Genomic DNA, 17,755 nt, shown 5'->3' with positions numbered 1-17,755 from the left:
AATTACCAGGATTTGTAAGTCAAACTAGACCACACAACACACACAGGTCCTGCCCGTATCATAACCGGAGCTAGAAACACATTCTGAGCCACCAATAACCAACACAACAGTGCCTGCAAACTGCCCTTGTTAACCCTTACTAGGATTAAATAAAATGTCCACTTTCTATTAAAATTGGAGCTAGCTACTCAAGTGCCAGAATTTTTCTTACTCTGAAAGAAATTTTTTTAACATGGCACTTACCTGAAATTCAGTCTGTCTGGCAGCAGGACAGCTCACCCGGTTTGAGAGGTTGATTCTCTTCACATGGACCTGTGAAAAAGGAAAGAACTGAGTAAACTTACTCAGGCTTTCAGATTAGGGCAGCAAAGATGATTGAGAAAGCGCAGTGAGGATTGCACCTCACAAGTTCCCAATTGCTTAAAAGCCAACACTGCCCTACTGAAGAGACTGACATGGACCAGGCTAAAACCCCGGAAAGATCAGAGCAAACCTACTCTGCTTTTAAAATAATAAAAACTTGATTGTAGAATTTCTATCAGACACCAAAAACTTTACCACCTCCTTGCAACGCAGGCAAAGAGAATGACTGGGGTTGGTGGGAAGGGAAGTGATACTTAACAGCTTTGCTGTGGTGCTCTTTGCCTCCTCCTGCTGGCCAGGAGTGATATTCCCCAACAGTAATTACTGATGATCCATGGACTCACCGTGTCATTAGAAAGAAAAAAAGAAAATGCTACAATATATTTAAGAATACTTTAACCTATACTATTCAATGTTTTAACCTTTTGTTTTACACTTGGAATGCAATTGTTTTTTTCAAATGCAGTCTAGGAATGCCACACAACTAGCTGAAAAGTAAACACTAGTCACATTTCACACGTTGGCTAATTAAGGAGAATTTTTTTTTGTAGATTTACACTGCAAGAGAGTGATGACAGTAAGGAAATGAAGACAGTACACGTATCAAAAGACAGTTATGATTTTAAATTTCAAACAGCCAACGGAAGACTTAAAATATTATTGACCAATAACATAACAACATTTTAAGTCACAAAAATCATTAATGCAGCTGGATCCTACAGTTATACATTTACTTACAGCACAGTGTTTGACATTTTTGGTACAAAATGTGTTTTTAAAGTTGAAAATAATATACATTGAAAATATATTTTTTACCTCATATTTCAAGTATCTTAGTACAACCTGAAATAGAATTATTCAATGTATTAACCATAGCTCTGTGCAAGATTAAACTTCGGAGCTTTTGAAGCACCTTTATAACAAGGTAATGCTCCATTACAATTTGGCCATTGCCAAAGAACAGTTTTGCTCAACAAATATGTTTCAGTGAACAATTACACAATCTGAAACAGTCCCTCATATACATTATAAATTAATTCCATTAAAGGCTTCCTTCAAAATTAGAATATAAGCAGTATGGAAGATTTCCTATATAGACGTCTTACATATTTTTAACTTAATACTTACATTTTCCAGCACATATATAACTGAGTAAGCAAAACACCAAGTTAGACTTTGAGGTGCATAAAAAATAAACAGCCAAAACCTGCTTTCATTAACATGAATGAGCACAGTGGGGACTTTTTTTCTCACTTTTATACTTATTGTAAATTCATGTTTAGCATTTAGTGAATGCAGTCTCTGAAATGTAACATTTAATGTGTGCTCTGAAAAACCTATTATGAGAATTCTACTCACTTATCAGCCTTTGAAGTTTGGTTACTTTAATGAATATATAAGTGTAAGAAAGAAAATACTCTTATGCAAGGCTTTGCCAAAAGTATATGGACACCTGACAACCACACCCATATCAGCTTGTTGGAGATTCCGTGGGCATTAATACGGAGTTGCCCCCTCCCCTAATTTGCGGCTACAACAGCCTTCTCTCTGCTAGGGAAGTATTTACACAAGATCATGGAGCATTTGTGAGATGCACTGATGTTGGATGAGGAGGGGTGGCTTGCAGTCCATGTTCCAATTCATCCCTAAGGTGTTTAATGGGTTTGAGGTCAGAGCTCTGTGCAGTACACTAGAGTTTCTCCAAACCAAACGTGTCAAACCATGTCTTTGTGGACCTTGCTTTGTGCACAGGGGCACAGTCATGCAGGAACAGGAAATTATTACATTTCTACATAAATTATTGGGTTCAGCCATACATAAAATCCAGCACATGAAATCTCCACAGACAAACATTGGCAGTTCTGAGTTCCAAACTGGAAGCAACATCAGCACAAGAGCTGTGTGCAGAGACCTTCATGAAATGTACACAAACTTCACATCAACATGCACAATGCCAAGTGTCAACTTGAGTGGTGTAAAGCACACCACTATTCTACTCTGGTGCAGTGAAAACATGTTTTTTGTAGTGATGAAATACTCTTCACTATCTAGCAATCTAATGTAAGTATCTGTGTGTGGTGGATGCCAGGAAAATGCTACCTACTAGAATGCATTGTGCCTACTGTTAAGGTTTGTAGAGGAGGGATAATTGTCTGTGGCTGTTTTTCAGGGTTTGGGCTAGGCCCCTTAGTTGCAATTAAGGGTCAGCTTAATGCTACAGGATACCAAGAGATTTTAGACAATTGGGTGCTTCCTACTTTGTGGCAACAGTTTAGTGAAGACCACATTCTGCTCAAGCATGATTGTGTCTCTGTGCACAAAATGAGATCCTTTAATACATGGTATTACAAGTTTGGTGTGAAGGGACTTGAGTGTCCTGTACCTGACCTCAACCCATTAGGGACAAACTGGAATGACAATTGCAAGCCAGACCTACATCTTACATCAGTGCATGACCTCACAAATGCTCTTTTGACTGAATAGACACTTATTCCTACAGACATATTCCAAGATCTGTTAAAAGCCTTTCCAGAAGAATGGTATAGCCTCACAGTGGGGTGGGGGTGAAAAATGCATATTTATGTCCATGGATTTTAAATGGGATTTCCAACAAGCTTATATAGGTGTAATAGTCAGAGGTGCATATGTTTGGCTATATAGTGCATATCATAGGAATGGCCAAAAGATTCTGGCTCCTAAATTTTGAACAAATTTGCCAAGCCCTGCTCTCATAAGTTAAAAATTTTTATTCTTGCATGGTTGCTTGCATATAGCTATGTGTTTAACCCCTGAAAAGGGGTTCAACACATTATGTCTGATCCAGAGCAGCAATGCGCTACTGTGAGAAAGTAGAAAACATCTGGTGAGCCAGTAACAAGAGGCATATGTGTGTAGCTACCTATCACCAGATGGTTCATAGTAACGCATTGCTGTTCCTGAGCCTAACTAGGTATGTTTTCAACAAAGGATGCCAAAATAATTACGTAAATTTGATAATGGAACTAAATTTAGAAGTCTCTTGATAAACTGCATAAGCTATCAGAACCAGAAAAGTTGAATTTTTACTTTCATGCCTTTTAAAGGCATATTATGGCATCTTGTTGCATTGACCAGATCAAAAGCTGTTAATGATGCTACAATACTTATTTAATTAAAAAAAATGGAAAAGAGAAAAAGGCAATAGAGACTCAAGGCTGCATTTTAAGCTTTTACCCTAACATTTGCAGCTGCTGCTAAATTTTAGATGCCATTCTGCACATAATATTAAGGGAAAGAGGATGCAATGTGAAAACTAGAAGGGCTCTTTAATGAATCCCATAAGTTCAAAGGCAGGCAATGATTTAACCTGAATTGTGCGCTAGTATTTATTTGCACATACTGTAAACAATGCAATAACACATTAAATATTATTACTATTTATGACCTGGCTCAGAGGAAACCTCCTTAAACACATCTACAACCAGTTGAACATCTTTTGATATCATGCAGAATTCCAATACCATCCATAATGCAAGTCAGAATATAACCGAAAAGTGGAGCATGAAGCATTTACTACTATGGGGTGGGGGAGTACAATTTGCTAAATTTCATATTGCACACAATAATAAACTAAAAACTTGATTCAATTATTTCTTAACTAAGTTATTTGCTTAAAATAAATCAGTTATCAAAAGTGCATCTAGATCTGGTAGGCTCGTAGAGTAAATGTTGGCACACTTAAATGTACTAAGGAAAAATGGAGAGCTAAATTTAGGTTAGGATTATTTGCAAATAAAAAATACACAGGCTTATTCTGTGTGTCAGATTTAACCATTGTTTAAAATAACGGATAGAAAAGGCATTTTACATTTCAGGATAAATTAATTAGCTCAATACATAGTGGTGTGGCCACCCAAAGCATGCTTTTAACACTGTTAGAAGCTCTTGAATGTAACCCAACTTTATCTATACACAAGGAAATATATTTTGTTTTGGGGATTTTGAGCTCCCTCTTTGAAGCCATATCTGAGCCCTTAGGTGTAGCAAAATTATATAAAATATAACTATTTAAAAAAAATATTTCCTTATTTCAAAATAAATATTCCATTATCACAACTGCATCATGGAGTTAGTGCAATCCTGCATAGCCTAGTCCCATGACAAGGCACAGTTTGTAAAGAGCGCCAACTGGCATACACAAGATCATTTAGACTGGATCTGTTATAATTTAAGGCCATTCAGTGAATGAGAGAGCTACCAGTCTAACTTAAAGCTTCGGATTAGATCATGTTATCCATCTGCAAAACATCACACTAGAATTGTTCTCAATTCTGTGAGCTACAGAACCAGAAAATAAAGAAAAACACAGTTTCTGCTTGTATAGTAAAACAGTTCAGAACACTGAGAAGTAAAGTTCTTTTTTTCCCCCATTTTAAAAAGTTCAAATATAAAGTTCATGACTGTTTTAGTCTCTTCCTTGGGATTCCAAACGGTGGACATTGTGCCGATGCTAATGCTCGAAAGGCCTCTGCTACTAAGTGCGGATGGGAGTGGATCATGGATTTCCAGCCTGCAGTTTCCATTATGTCTGTCGCTTGACTGAAAAATGAGCAGTTCAAGATATTGTAAGATCAAAAGCCTTCAGATTTTAAAACTGATCATTATATAAAATGAATCAGCACTGTATACAAGTTACTGGTTGAACAATTAATAAGCTGTTTTACTGATCTATTACATACATTTTTGTATTTAAGTAATATCCACAGATAACAAATGCTTTTACTGCAAAAGATCCAAAGCACATGCAAACAAAACTGTGGACTCAGAGCATATTAAATCTAATACTTACTTGCTGTTCCAGCTTTTCCCATCCTTGCAACCAAGCTGCCTGAGAACACTACATCTGAAAGGAAATAAGAGTTAAGGACATATATCTTTACAAAAATAAAGTTGCAAAACATTATTTTACAAAGTTTAAAATGTACCTAAGGCACACAATGTATATTCTCTACCACTCTGTTAAACTTAATTTTTTTTAATAAATTAAAGGACCATTAATTAGAATTGCATAATCAAGAAATGAATAATAAAATCATATGACATCTGCAAATCAGAGACTCATAATTTAACTCTTGCACAAACTCAGTAGGAGCTGGTAGCCAAGAAAGTGTGCACATTAAAACACTGCCCAATTTTATCTAATACATGATTCAGGTAAAGTTTGTAAACATTGATATACATAAAATATACCTGTTAATAAAGTCTATTGCTTGTGCTTTCAGCTGCTCTGCACTGTGCAAATCTGCGAGAATAAGAACATCAGCAACATTTTCTACAGAGAGGTTACTACATAATGCCTCTTCACACATGACTTTTAGCCGTTCCAGTGCATACTAACAAAGGGAAACAAATACAAATAAAATCACATATTATTCTTAAAAACAAACAAAAACATGCATGCAAATACTAAAAAGTATAAAGATAACAATTATAAATATAATCTAATACAAAACATAATTTATGCTTTCCTGATAAATTAATTTCTTTCATTCTTTTGAGAGTCCACAATCCATTACTCATGGGCATTACTCTTCTCTACCACTAGGAGGAGGCAAAGATTCCCAAACCACAAGAGCTCAATAAAACACCTCCAACCTCACACATAGCTTAGTCTAACATGAGGTAAGAAAAAGGAATAAGAGCCAAAAAAGGAGCAGGAAAAAAAAGATGTGCTGAAAAAGAAAAAAAAAATTACCTCAAAAAAACAAAGGGTGGAATCTTGTGCACTCTTATCACCATGAAAGACATTAATTTATCAGGTAAGCATAAACTATGGTTTCTTTCTTTCATATAGGTGGTGAGTGTCCACGACCCATTACTCATGGGAACGAATACCTAAGCTGTAGAGTCCACAAGTAATAACATAAAGGGAGGGACATAATCATCAAACTGAGACAATCAAATGAGACAACTGCCTGAAGAACCTTTCTACTTCAGAGTAAGCAAAAACATCAAAATGGTAGAATTTAGTAAAAGTATGCAAAGAAGACCAAGTAGCTGCCTTGCAAATTTGATCAAATGAAGCCTCTTAAAAGCCCAATAAGTGGCAACCGACCTAGTAGAATGAGCTGTAACCCGCTGCGGTGGAGGCTGACCTGCCTCCAAATAAGCTCTTTGAATCAAAAGTTTTGACCAAGAGGCTAAAGAAATAGCAGAGGCCTTCTGACCTTTTACTAGGCCCAGAGAAAAGAACAAACAAGTCTAAAATCCTTAAAATAGCATCAACATAATATTTAAATGCCCTTACAATATCCAGAGAAAGCAAAGATTTTTCAGAATTATTCTTAGGATTAGAACACAACGAAGGAACAATCCATCTACCAATGTTTTCTGAAGAAACAACCTTAAAGGGCCAGTAAACATAGAAAATAATGTTATATAATTCTGCACATAGTGCAGAATTATATAACATTGTATTAGTGCTAGCTTCATATAACCTAATATTGCCTGAGAACTTTTAGTAAAAAAATAGGGTTTTCCAGACCGGCTCTCTGTGCTCTACTGAGCGGGTCTGTTTTTGACAATGAGCGCATCTGGACAGCTGTCTACCGCACCATTACACTCAGTACAGCTCGCTCCCGCTGTGACTAGACAGCTGGCCAGATGCGTCAAGTGTAAAAAACAGACCTGCTCAGTAAAATTCCCAGGCAATATTAGGTTATATGAAGCTAGCACTAATATAATGTAATATAATGTTATATAATTCTGCACTATGTGCATTATTATATAACATTATTTTCTATGTTTACTGGCCCTTTAAGCAAAAAACGAAATTATGTCCTTATCTTGATGAGAAATCAAAAGGAGGCTCAAAAGAAAGAGCAGACATTTAAGAAACTCTTCTAGCAGAGGATAAAGCCAAAAGAAATAAGACTTTCCGAGAAAGTAGCTTAATGTCTAATTTATGCATAGGCTCAAAAGGAGAAGCCTGCAAAACCCTTAAAACTAGGTTAAGATTCAAAGGAGGAGAAACAGGCTAGATAACAGGTTTAATTTGGACCAAAGTGTGAACAAAACAACGATCATCAGGAAGACTAGCAATCTTTCTGTGAAACAACACTGAAAGAAACTGGCAGATAAACCCTCATCTAAACCATTCTGCAAAAACTAAAGAATCCTTTAATTTTCTTTTAGTGTGATTATTGGGAAAATCACACATTGGGAGCTGCAGAAACTACCGGATTTAGGGTATTCTATTTTGTGATCTATTTTATACGAATTCTAAAAGAATACCAGGAAAAAACACCAAGAAATTAAAGTTTTCAAAACCTTGTGATAAATCTTTCTAGAAACAGGTTTACGAACCTGAATCAGAGTTTAAATCACAGAATATGAGAAAACCCTAAGTCTCAGAACTAAGCAATCAATAACCATGCAATCATGTTTAGAGACTTGAGTTTCGGATGGGAAAAAACTGAATTTATGCTTACCTGATAAATTACTTTCTCCAACGGTGTGTCCGGTCCACGGAGTCATCCTTACTTGTGGGAATCTCTCTTCCCCAACAGGAAATAGCAAAGAGTCCCAGCAAAGCTGGCCATATAGTCCCTCCTAGGCTCCGCCCACCCCAGTCATTCGACCGACGGACAGGAGGAAAAAATAGGAGAAACCATAGGGTGCCGTGGTGACTGTAGTTAGAGAAAATAATTCATCAAACCTGATTAAAAAAACAGGGCGGGCCGTGGACTGGACACACCGTTGGAGAAAGTAATTTATCAGGTAAGCATAAATTCTGTTTTCTCCAACATTGGTGTGTCCGGTCCACGGCGTCATCCTTACTTGTGGGAACCAATACCAAAGCTTTAGGACACGGATGAAGGGAGGGAGCAAATCAGGTTACCTAAACAGAAGGCACCACGGCTTGCAAAACCTTTCTCCCAAAAATAGCCTCAGAAGAAGCAAAAGTATCAAATTTGTAAAATTTGGCAAAAGTGTGCAGTGAAGACCAAGTCGCTGCCTTACATATCTGATCAACAGAAGCCTCGTTCTTGAAGGCCCATGTGGAAACCACAGCCCTAGTAAAGTGAGCTGTGATTCTTTCAGGAGGCTGCCGTCCGGCAGTCTCGTAAGCCAATCGGATGATGCTTTTAAGCCAAAAGGAAAGAGAGGTAGAAGTCGCTTTTTGACCTCTCCTTTTACCAGAATAGACGACAAACAGAGAAGATGTTTGTCTGAACTCTTTTGTAGCTTCTAAATAGAATTTTAGAGCACGGACTACATCTAAATTGTGTAGCAAACATTCCTTCTTTGAAACTGGATTCGGACACAAAGAAGGTACAACTATCTCCTGGTTAATATTTTTGTTGGAAACAACCTTTGGAAGAAAACCAGGCTTAGTACGTAAAACAACCTTATCTGAATGGAACACCAGATAGGGCGGAGTACACTGCAGAGCAGATAGCTCAGAAACTCTTCTAGCAGAAGAAATAGCAACCAAGAACAAAACTTTCCAAGATAACAACTTAATATCTATGGAATGTAAAGGTTCAAACGGAACCCCTTGGAGAACTGAAAGAACTAGATTTAAACTCCATGGAGGAGTCAAAGGTCTGTAAACAGGCTTGATCCTAACCAGAGCCTGAACAAATGCTTGAACATCTGGCACAGCTGCCAGTCGTTTGTGTAGTAAGACAGATAAAGCAGAAATCTGTCCCTTTAGAGAACTCGCTGATAATCCTTTATCCAAACCTTCTTGTAGAAAGGAAAGGATCTTAGGAATTTTGATCTTATTCCATGGAAATCCCTTGGATTCACACCAGCAGATATATCTTTTCCATATTTTATGGTAAATTTTTCTAGTTACCGGTTTTCTGGCTTGAACCAAAGTATCTATCACAGAATCTGAAAACCCACGCTTTGATAGAATGAAGCGTTCAATTTCCAAGCCGTCAGCTGGAGGGAGAATAGATTTGGATGTTCGAATGGACCCTGTACAAGAAGGTCCTGTCTCAAAGGTAGCTTCCATGGTGGAGCCGATGACATATTCACCAGGTCTGCATACCAAGTCCTGCATGGCCACGCAGGAGCTATCAAGATCACCGAGGCCCTCTCCTGCTTGATCCTGGCTACCAGCCTGGGAATGAGAGGAAACGGTGGAAACACATAAGCTAGGTTGAAGGACCAAGGCGCTACTAGTGCATCCACTAGTCGCCTTGGGATCCCTGGATCTGGACCCGTAGCAAGGAACCTTGAAGTTCTGACGAGACGCCATCAGATCCATGTCTGGAATGCCCCATAATTGAGTTAATTGGGCAAAGATCTCCGGGTGGAGTTCCCACTCCCCCGGATAGAATGTCTGACGACTCAGATAATCCGCTTCCCAGTTTTCCACACCTGGGATGTGGATCGCAGATAGGTGGCAGGAGTGATCCTCCGCCCATTGTATTATTTTGGTCACTTCTTTCATCGCCAGGGAACTCCTTGTTCCCCCCTGATGATTGATATAAGCAACAGTCGTCATGTTGTCTGATTGGAATCTTATGAATCTGGCCTTTGCTAGCTGAGGCCAAGCCCTGAGAGCATTGAATATCGCTCTTAGTTCCAGAATGTTTATCGGGAGAAGAGACTCTTCCCGAGACCATAGTCCCTGAGCTTTCAGGGATTCCCAGACCGCGCCCCAGCCCACTAGACTGGCGTCGGTCGTGACGATGACCCACTCTGGTCTGCGGAAGCTCATTCCCTGGGATAGGTGGTCCAGGGTTAGCCACCAACGGAGTGAATCTCTGGTCTTCTGATCTACTTGAATCACTGGAGACAAGTCTGTATAGTCCCGATTCCACTGTTTCAGCATGCACAGTTGTAATGGTCTTAGATGAATTCGCGCAAAAGGAACTATGTCCATTGCTGCAACCATCAACCCTACTACTTCCATGCACTGAGCTATGGAAGGAAGTGGAACAGAATAAAGAACTTGACAAGCGCTTCGAAGTTTTGACTTTCTGACATCTGTCAGAAAAAACATAATTTATGCTTACCTGATAAATTCCTTTCTTCTGTTGTGCGATCAGTCCACGGGTCATCATTACTTCTGGGATATAACTCCTCCCCAACAGGAAATGCAAGAGGATTCACCCAGCAGAGCTGATATAGCTCCTCCCCTCTACGTCAGTCCCAGTCATTCGACCAAGAATCAACGAGAAAGGAGTAACCAAGGGTGAAGTGGTGACTGGAGTATAATTTAAAAAATATTTACCTGCCTTAAAAAACAGGGCGGGCCGTGGACTGATCGCACAACAGAAGAAAGGAATTTATCAGGTAAGCATAAATTATGTTTTCTTCTGTTATGTGCGATCAGTCCACGGGTCATCATTACTTCTGGGATACCAATACCAAAGCAAAAGTACACGGATGACGGGAGGGATAGGCAGGCTCATTATATAGAAGGAACCACTGCCTGAAGAACCTTTCTCCCAAAAATAGCCTCCGAAGAAGCAAAAGTGTCAAATTTGTAAAATTTGGAAAAAGTATGAAGCGAAGACCAAGTTGCAGCCTTGCAAATCTGTTCAACAGAGGCCTCATTCTTAAAGGCCCAAGTGGAAGCCACAGCTCTAGTGGAGTGGGCTGTAATTCTTTCAGGAGGCTGCTGTCCAGCAGTCTCATAGGCTAAACGTATTATGCTACGAAGCCAGAAAGAGAGAGAGGTAGCAGAAGCTTTTTGACCTCTCCTCTGTCCAGAATAAACGACAAACAAGGAAGAAGTTTGGCGAAAATTTTTAGTTGCCTGCAAGTAGAACTTGAGGGCACGAACTACATCCAGATTGTGTAGAAGACGTTCCTTCTTTGAAGAAGGATTTGGACACAAGGATGGAACAACAATCTCTTGATTGATATTCCTGTTAGTAACTACCTTAGGTAAGAACCCAGGTTTAGTACGCAGAACTACCTTGTCTGAGTGAAAGATCAGATAAGGAGAATCACAATGTAGGGCTGATAACTCAGAGACTCTTCGAGCCGAGGAAATAGCCATTAAAAATAGAACTTTCCACGATAACAATTTTATATCAATGGAATGAAGGGGTTCAAATGGAACACCTTGTAAAACGTTAAGAACTAAGTTTAAACTCCATGGCGGAGCAACGGCTTTAAACACAGGCTTGATCCTAGCTAAAGCTTGACAAAAAGCCTGGACGTCTGGATTTTCTGACAGACGCCTGTGCAACAAGATGGACAGAGCTGAAATCTGTCCCTTTAATGAACTAGCCGATAAACCCTTTTCTAGACCTTCTTGTAGAAAGGACAATATCCTAGGGATCCTAACCTTACTCCAGGAGTAACGTTTGGATTCGCACCAGTATAGGTATTTGCGCCATATTTTATGGTAAATCTTTCTGGTAACAGGCTTCCTAGCCTGGATCAGGGTATCAATAACCGACTCAGAAAAACCACGCTTTGATAAAATCAAGCGTTCAATTTCCAAGCAGTCAGTTTCAGAGAAGTTAGATTTTGATGTTTGAATGGACCCTGTATCAGAAGGTCCTGTCTCAGAGGTAGAGACCAAGGCGGACAGGATGACATGTCCACTAGATCTGCATACCAAGTCCTGCGTGGCCATGCAGGCGCTATTAGAATCACAGATGCTCTCTCTTGTTTGATTTTCGCAATCAATCGAGGAAGCAGCGGGAAGGGTGGAAACACATAAGCCATCCCGAAGTTCCAAGGTGCTGTCAAAGCATCTATCAGAACCGCTTCCGGATCCCTGGATCTGGACCCGTAGTGAGGAAGTTTGGCGTTCTGGCGAGACGCCATGAGATCTATCTCTGGTTTGCCCCAACGTCGAAGTATTTGGGCAAAAATCTCCGGATGAAGTTCCCACTCTCCCGGATGAAAAGTCTGGCGACTCAAGAAATCCGCCTCCCAGTTCTCCACTCCCGGGATGTGGATTGCTGACAGGTGGCAAGAGTGAGACTCTGCCCAGCGAATTATCTTTGATACTTCCATCATTGCTAGGGAGCTTCTTGTCCCTCCCTGATGGTTGATGTAAGCTACAGTCGTGATATTGTCCGACTGAAACCTGATGAACCCCTGAGTTGTTAATTGGGGCCAAGCTAGAAGGGCATTGAGAACTGCCCTCAATTCCAGAATGTTTATTGGAAGGAGACTCTCCTCCTGATTCCATAATCCCTGAGTCTTCAGAGAATTCCAGACAGCGCCCCAACCTAGTAGGCTGGCGTCTGTTGTTACGATTGTCCAGTCTGGCCTGCTGAATGGCATCCCCCTGGACAGGTGTGGCCGATAAAGCCACCATAGAAGAGAATTTCTGGTCTCTTGATTCAGATTCAGGGTAGGGGACAAATCTGAGTAATCCCCATTCCACTGACTTAGCATGCACAATTGCAGCGGTCTGAGGTGTAGGCGTGCAAAAGGTACTATGTCCATTGCCGCTACCATTAAGCCGATCACCTCCATGCATTGAGCCACTGACGGGTGTTGAATGGAATGAAGGACACGGCATGCATCCTGAAGCCTTGTTAACCTGTCTTCTGTCAGGTAAATCTTCATTTCTACAGAATCTATAAGAGTCCCCAAGAATGGAACTCTTGTGAGAGGAAAAAGAGAACTTTTCTTTTCGTTCACTTTCCATCCATGCGACCTTAGAAATGCCAGAACTAACTCTGTATGAGACTTGGCAGTTTGAAAGCTTGAAGCTTGTATTAGAATGTCGTCTAGGTACGGAGCTACCGAAATTCCTCGCGGTCTTAGTACCGCCAGAAGGGCGCCCAGAACCTTTGTGAAGATTCTTGGGGCCGTAGCCAATCCGAATGGAAGAGCTACAAACTGGTAGTGCCTGTCTAGGAAGGCAAACCGTAGATACCGTTGATGATCTTTGTGAATCGGTATGTGAAGGTAAGCATCTTTTAAATCCACTGTGGTCATGTACTGACCCTTTTGGATCATAGGTAAGATTGTCCGAATAGTTTCCATTTTGAACGATGGAACTCTTAGGAATTTGTTTAGAATCTTTAAATCTAAGATTGGCCTGAAAGTTCCCTCTTTTTTGGGAACCACAAACAGGTTTGAGTAGAACCCTTGTCCTTGTTCCGACCGCGGAACTGGATGGATCACTCCCATTAATAACAGATCTTGTACACAGCGTAGAAACGCTTCTTTCTTTATCTGGTTTGTTGACAACCTTGACAGATGAAATCTCCCTTTTGGGGGAGATAATTTGAAGTCTAGAAGGTATCCCTGAGATATGATCTCCAGCGCCCAGGGATCCTGAACATCTCTTGCCCAGGCCTGAGCGAAGGGAGAAAGTCTGCCCCCCACTAGATCCGGTCCCGGATCGGGGGCTCTCGGTTCATGCTGTCTTTGGGGCAGCAGCAGGTTTCCTGGTCTGTTTGCCCTTATTCCAGGACTGGTTAGGTTTCCAGCCTTGTCTGTAACGAGCAACAGCTCCTTCCTGTTTTGGTGCAGTGGAGGTTGACGCTGCTCCAGGTTTGAAATTCCGAAAGGAACGAAAATTAGACTGTCTAGCCTTAGCTTTGGCTTTGTCTTGAGGTAGGGCGTGGCCCTTACCTCCTGTAATGTCAGCGATAATTTCTTTCAACCCGGGCCCAAATAAAGACTGCCCCTTGAAAGGTATATTAAGTAATTTAGACTTAGAAGTAACATCAGCTGACCAGGATTTTAGCCACAGTGCTCTACGTGCCTGTATGGCGAATCCAGAGTTCTTAGCCGTAAGTTTAGTTAAATGTACTACGGCCTCCGAAATGAATGAATTGGCTAGTTTAAGGACTCTAAGCCTGTCCATAATGTCGTCTAGCGTAGACGAACTAAGGTTCTCTTCCAGAGACTCAATCCAAAATGCTGCCGCAGCCGTAATCGGCGCGATACATGCAAGGGGTTGCAATATAAAACCTTGTTGAACAAACATTTTCTTAAGGTAACCCTCTAATTTTTTATCCATTGGATCTGAAAAAGCACAGCTATCCTCCACCGGGATAGTGGTACGCTTAGCTAAAGTAGAAACTGCTCCCTCCACCTTAGGGACCGTTTGCCATAAGTCCCGAGTAGTGGCGTCTATTGGAAACATCTTTCTAAATATTGGAGGGGGTGAGAACGGCACACCGGGTCTATCCCACTCCTTAGTAACAATTTCAGTTAATCTCTTAGGTATAGGAAAAACGTCAGTACTCGCCGGTACCGCAAAGTATTTATCCAACCTACACATTTTCTCTGGTATTGCAACGGTGTTACAATCATTGAGAGCTGCTAAGACCTCCCCTAGTAATGCACGGAGGTTCTCCAATTTAAATTTAAAATTTGAAATATCTGAATCCAATCTGTTTGGATCAGAACCGTCACCCACAGAATGAAGCTCTCCGTCCTCATGCTCTGCAAGCTGTGACGCAGTATCAGACATGGCCCTAGTATTGTCAGCGCACTCTGTTCTCACCCCAGAGTGATCACGCTTGCCTCTTAGTTCTGGTAATTTAGACAAAACTTCAGTCATAACAGTAGCCATATCATGTAATGTTATCTGTAATGGCCGCCCAGATGTATTAGGCGCCATAATATCACTCACCTCCCGGGCGGGAGATGCAGGTACTGCCGCGTGAGGCGAGTTAGTCGGCATAACTCTTCCCTCGCAGTTTGGTGAAATTTGTTCACATTGTACAAATTGACTTTTATTTAAAGTAGCATCAATACAGTTAGTACATAAATTTCTATTGGGCTCCACCTTGGCATTGGAACAAATGACACAGATATTCTCTGAGTCAGACATGTTTAACACACTAGCAATAACTTGCAACCTGGTTATAATCTTTTTTAGCAAAAACGTACTGTGCCTCAAAGAGGTACTTTAACGATTAAATGACAGTTGAGATAATGAACTGAAACAGTTATAGCATCAAGTTTAAAATAACACAACTTTTAGCAAAGGTTTGTTCCCATTAGTAAATAACTAAATTTGACATAAAAAATTATAGAGTAACGTTTTTATTCACAGTCAATAAAAATTCTCACAGCTCTGCTGAGAGAATGTACCTCCCTTCAAAGAAGTTTGAAGACCCCTGAGATCTGTCAGTGAACCGGATCATGCAGGAAATATAATAGTAGCTGACTGGAATTTTTTGATGCGTAGCAAAAGAGCGCCAAAACGGCCCCTCCCTCTCACACACAGCAGTGAGGAGAAACGAAACTGTCACAATTTAAAGCAGACAACTGCCAAGTGGAAAATAATGCCCAAACATTTATTTACTCAGTACCTCAGCAATGTAAACGATTCTACATTCCAGCAAAAACGTTTAACATGACAATATTTATTAAAAGGATTAGTGACCTTTAACAGAGTAGTTCCGGTGAAAAACCATTCCCAGAATACTGAAGTGTATACATACATGTCATTATAACGGTATAGCAGGATTTTTTCATCAATTCCATTCAGAAAATAAAAACTGCTACATACCTCAATGCAGATTCATCTGCCCGCTGTCCCCTGATCTGAAGCCTTTACCTCCCTCAGATGGCCGAGAACAGCAATATGATCTTAACTACTCCGGTTAAAATCATAGTAATAAACTCTGGTAGATTCTTCTTCAAACTCTGCCAGAGAAGTAATAACACGCTCCGGTGCTATTGTAAAATAACAAACTTTTGATTGAAGTCATAAAAACTAAGTATAATCACCATAGTCCTCTCACACATCCTATCTAGTCGTTGGGTGCAAGAGAATGACTGGGACTGACGTAGAGGGGAGGAGCTATATCAGCTCTGCTGGGTGAATCCTCTTGCATTTCCTGTTGGGGAGGAGTTATATCCCAGAAGTAATGATGACCCGTGGACTGATCGCACATAACAGAAGAAATCCTCATTTCTAAAGAATCTATTATTGTTCCCAAGAAGGGAACTCTTGTCGACGGAGACAGAGAACTTTTTTCTATGTTCACCTTCCATCCGTGAGATCTGAGAAAGGCCAGAACGATGTCTGTATGAGCCTTTGCCTTTGAAAGGGACGACGCTTGTATTAGAATGTCGTCCAAGTATGGTACTACTGCAATGCCCCTCGGTCTTAGAACCGCTAGAAGGGACCCGAGTACCTTTGTGAAAATCCTTGGAGCAGTGGCTAACCCGAATGGGAGGGCCACAAACTGGTAATGTTTGTCCAGAAAGGCGAACCTTAGGAACTGATGATGTTCTTTGCGGATAGGAATATGTAGGTACGCATCCTTTAGATCCACGGTAGTCATAAATTGACCTTCCTGGATTGTAGGTAGAATCGTTCTAATGGTTTCCATTTTGAACAATGGTACTCTGAGAAATTTGTTTAGGATTTTTAAATCCAGAATTGGTCTGAAGGTTCCCTCTTTTTTGGGAACTACGAACAGATTTGAGTAAAATCCCATTCCTTGTTCCGCCATTGGAACTGGGTGTATCACTCCCATTTTTAACAGGTCTTCTACACAATGTAAGAATGCCTGTCTCTTTATTTGGTTTGAGGATAAGTGAGACATGTGAAACCTTCCCCTTGGGGGTAGTTCCATGAATTCCAGAAGATAACCCTGAGAAACTATTTCTAGCGTCCAGGGATCCTGAACATCTCTTGCCCAAGCCTGAGCAAAGAGAGAGAGTCTGCCCCCCACTAGATCCGGTCCCGGATCGGGGGCTACTCCTTCATGCTGTTTTGTTAGCAGCAGCAGCAGGCTTCTTGGCCTGCTTACCCTTGTTCCAGCCTTGCATCGGTTTCCAGGCTGGTTTGGTCTGTGAAGCATAACCCTCTTGCTTAGAGGATGCAGAATTAGAGGCCGGTCCGTTCCTGAAATTACGAAAGGAACGAAAATTAGACTTATTCTTGGCTTTGAAAGGCCTATCTTGTGGGAGGGCGTGGCCCTTTCCCCCAGTGATGTCTGAGATAATCTCTTTCAATTCTGGCCCAAAGAGAGTTTTACCCATGAAGGGTATATTAAGCAATTTTGTCTTGGATGATACATCCGCTGACCAAGACTTTAGCCAAAGCGCTCTGCGCGCCACAATTGCAAACCCTGAATTTTTCGCCGCTAATCTAGCTAATTGCAAAGCGGCATCTAAAATAAAAGAATTAGCCAACTTAAGTGCGTGAACTCTGTCCATAACCTCCTCATATGGAGTCTCTCTACTGAGCGACTTTTCTAGTTTCTCGAACCAGAACCACGCTGCTGTAGTGACAGGAACAATGCACGAAATGGGTTGCAGAAGGTAACCTTGCTGTACAAAAATCTTTTTAAGCAAACCCTCCAATTTTTTATCCATAGGATCTTTGAAAGCACAATTATCCTCGATAGGAATAGTAGTGCGCTTGTTTAGAGTAGAAACTGCCCCCTCGACCTTAGGGACTGTCTGCCATAAGTCCTTTCTGGGGTCGACCATAGGAAAT

General features: G+C 40.8%; 1 protein-coding gene across 2 annotated transcripts in view; it reads right to left on the bottom strand.

Moving 5' to 3' along the window:
- Window positions 1-966: 966 nt before the first annotated feature.
- Window positions 967-17,755, bottom strand: part of SPOPL (speckle type BTB/POZ protein like) — a 209,784-nt gene continuing 192,995 nt past the window's right edge. For both annotated transcript variants that reach the window (XM_053698260.1, XM_053698261.1), the window contains exons 9-11: window positions 5,593-5,735; window positions 5,192-5,245; window positions 967-4,941 (exon numbers count right to left, since the gene is read on the bottom strand). In XM_053698260.1, coding sequence (XP_053554235.1) covers window positions 4,797-4,941; window positions 5,192-5,245; window positions 5,593-5,735 — 342 coding nt within the window. In that variant the 3' untranslated portion in view covers window positions 967-4,796. The remainder of the gene's footprint in view (window positions 4,942-5,191; window positions 5,246-5,592; window positions 5,736-17,755) is intronic.

Source organism: Bombina bombina, chromosome 1 (genome assembly GCF_027579735.1).
Source record: "Bombina bombina isolate aBomBom1 chromosome 1, aBomBom1.pri, whole genome shotgun sequence".
NCBI classification, from domain to species: Eukaryota; Metazoa; Chordata; class Amphibia; order Anura; family Bombinatoridae; genus Bombina; species Bombina bombina.
Note: the sequence above shows the minus strand (reverse complement) of the source record. Positions and strands in the feature narration are given on the sequence as shown.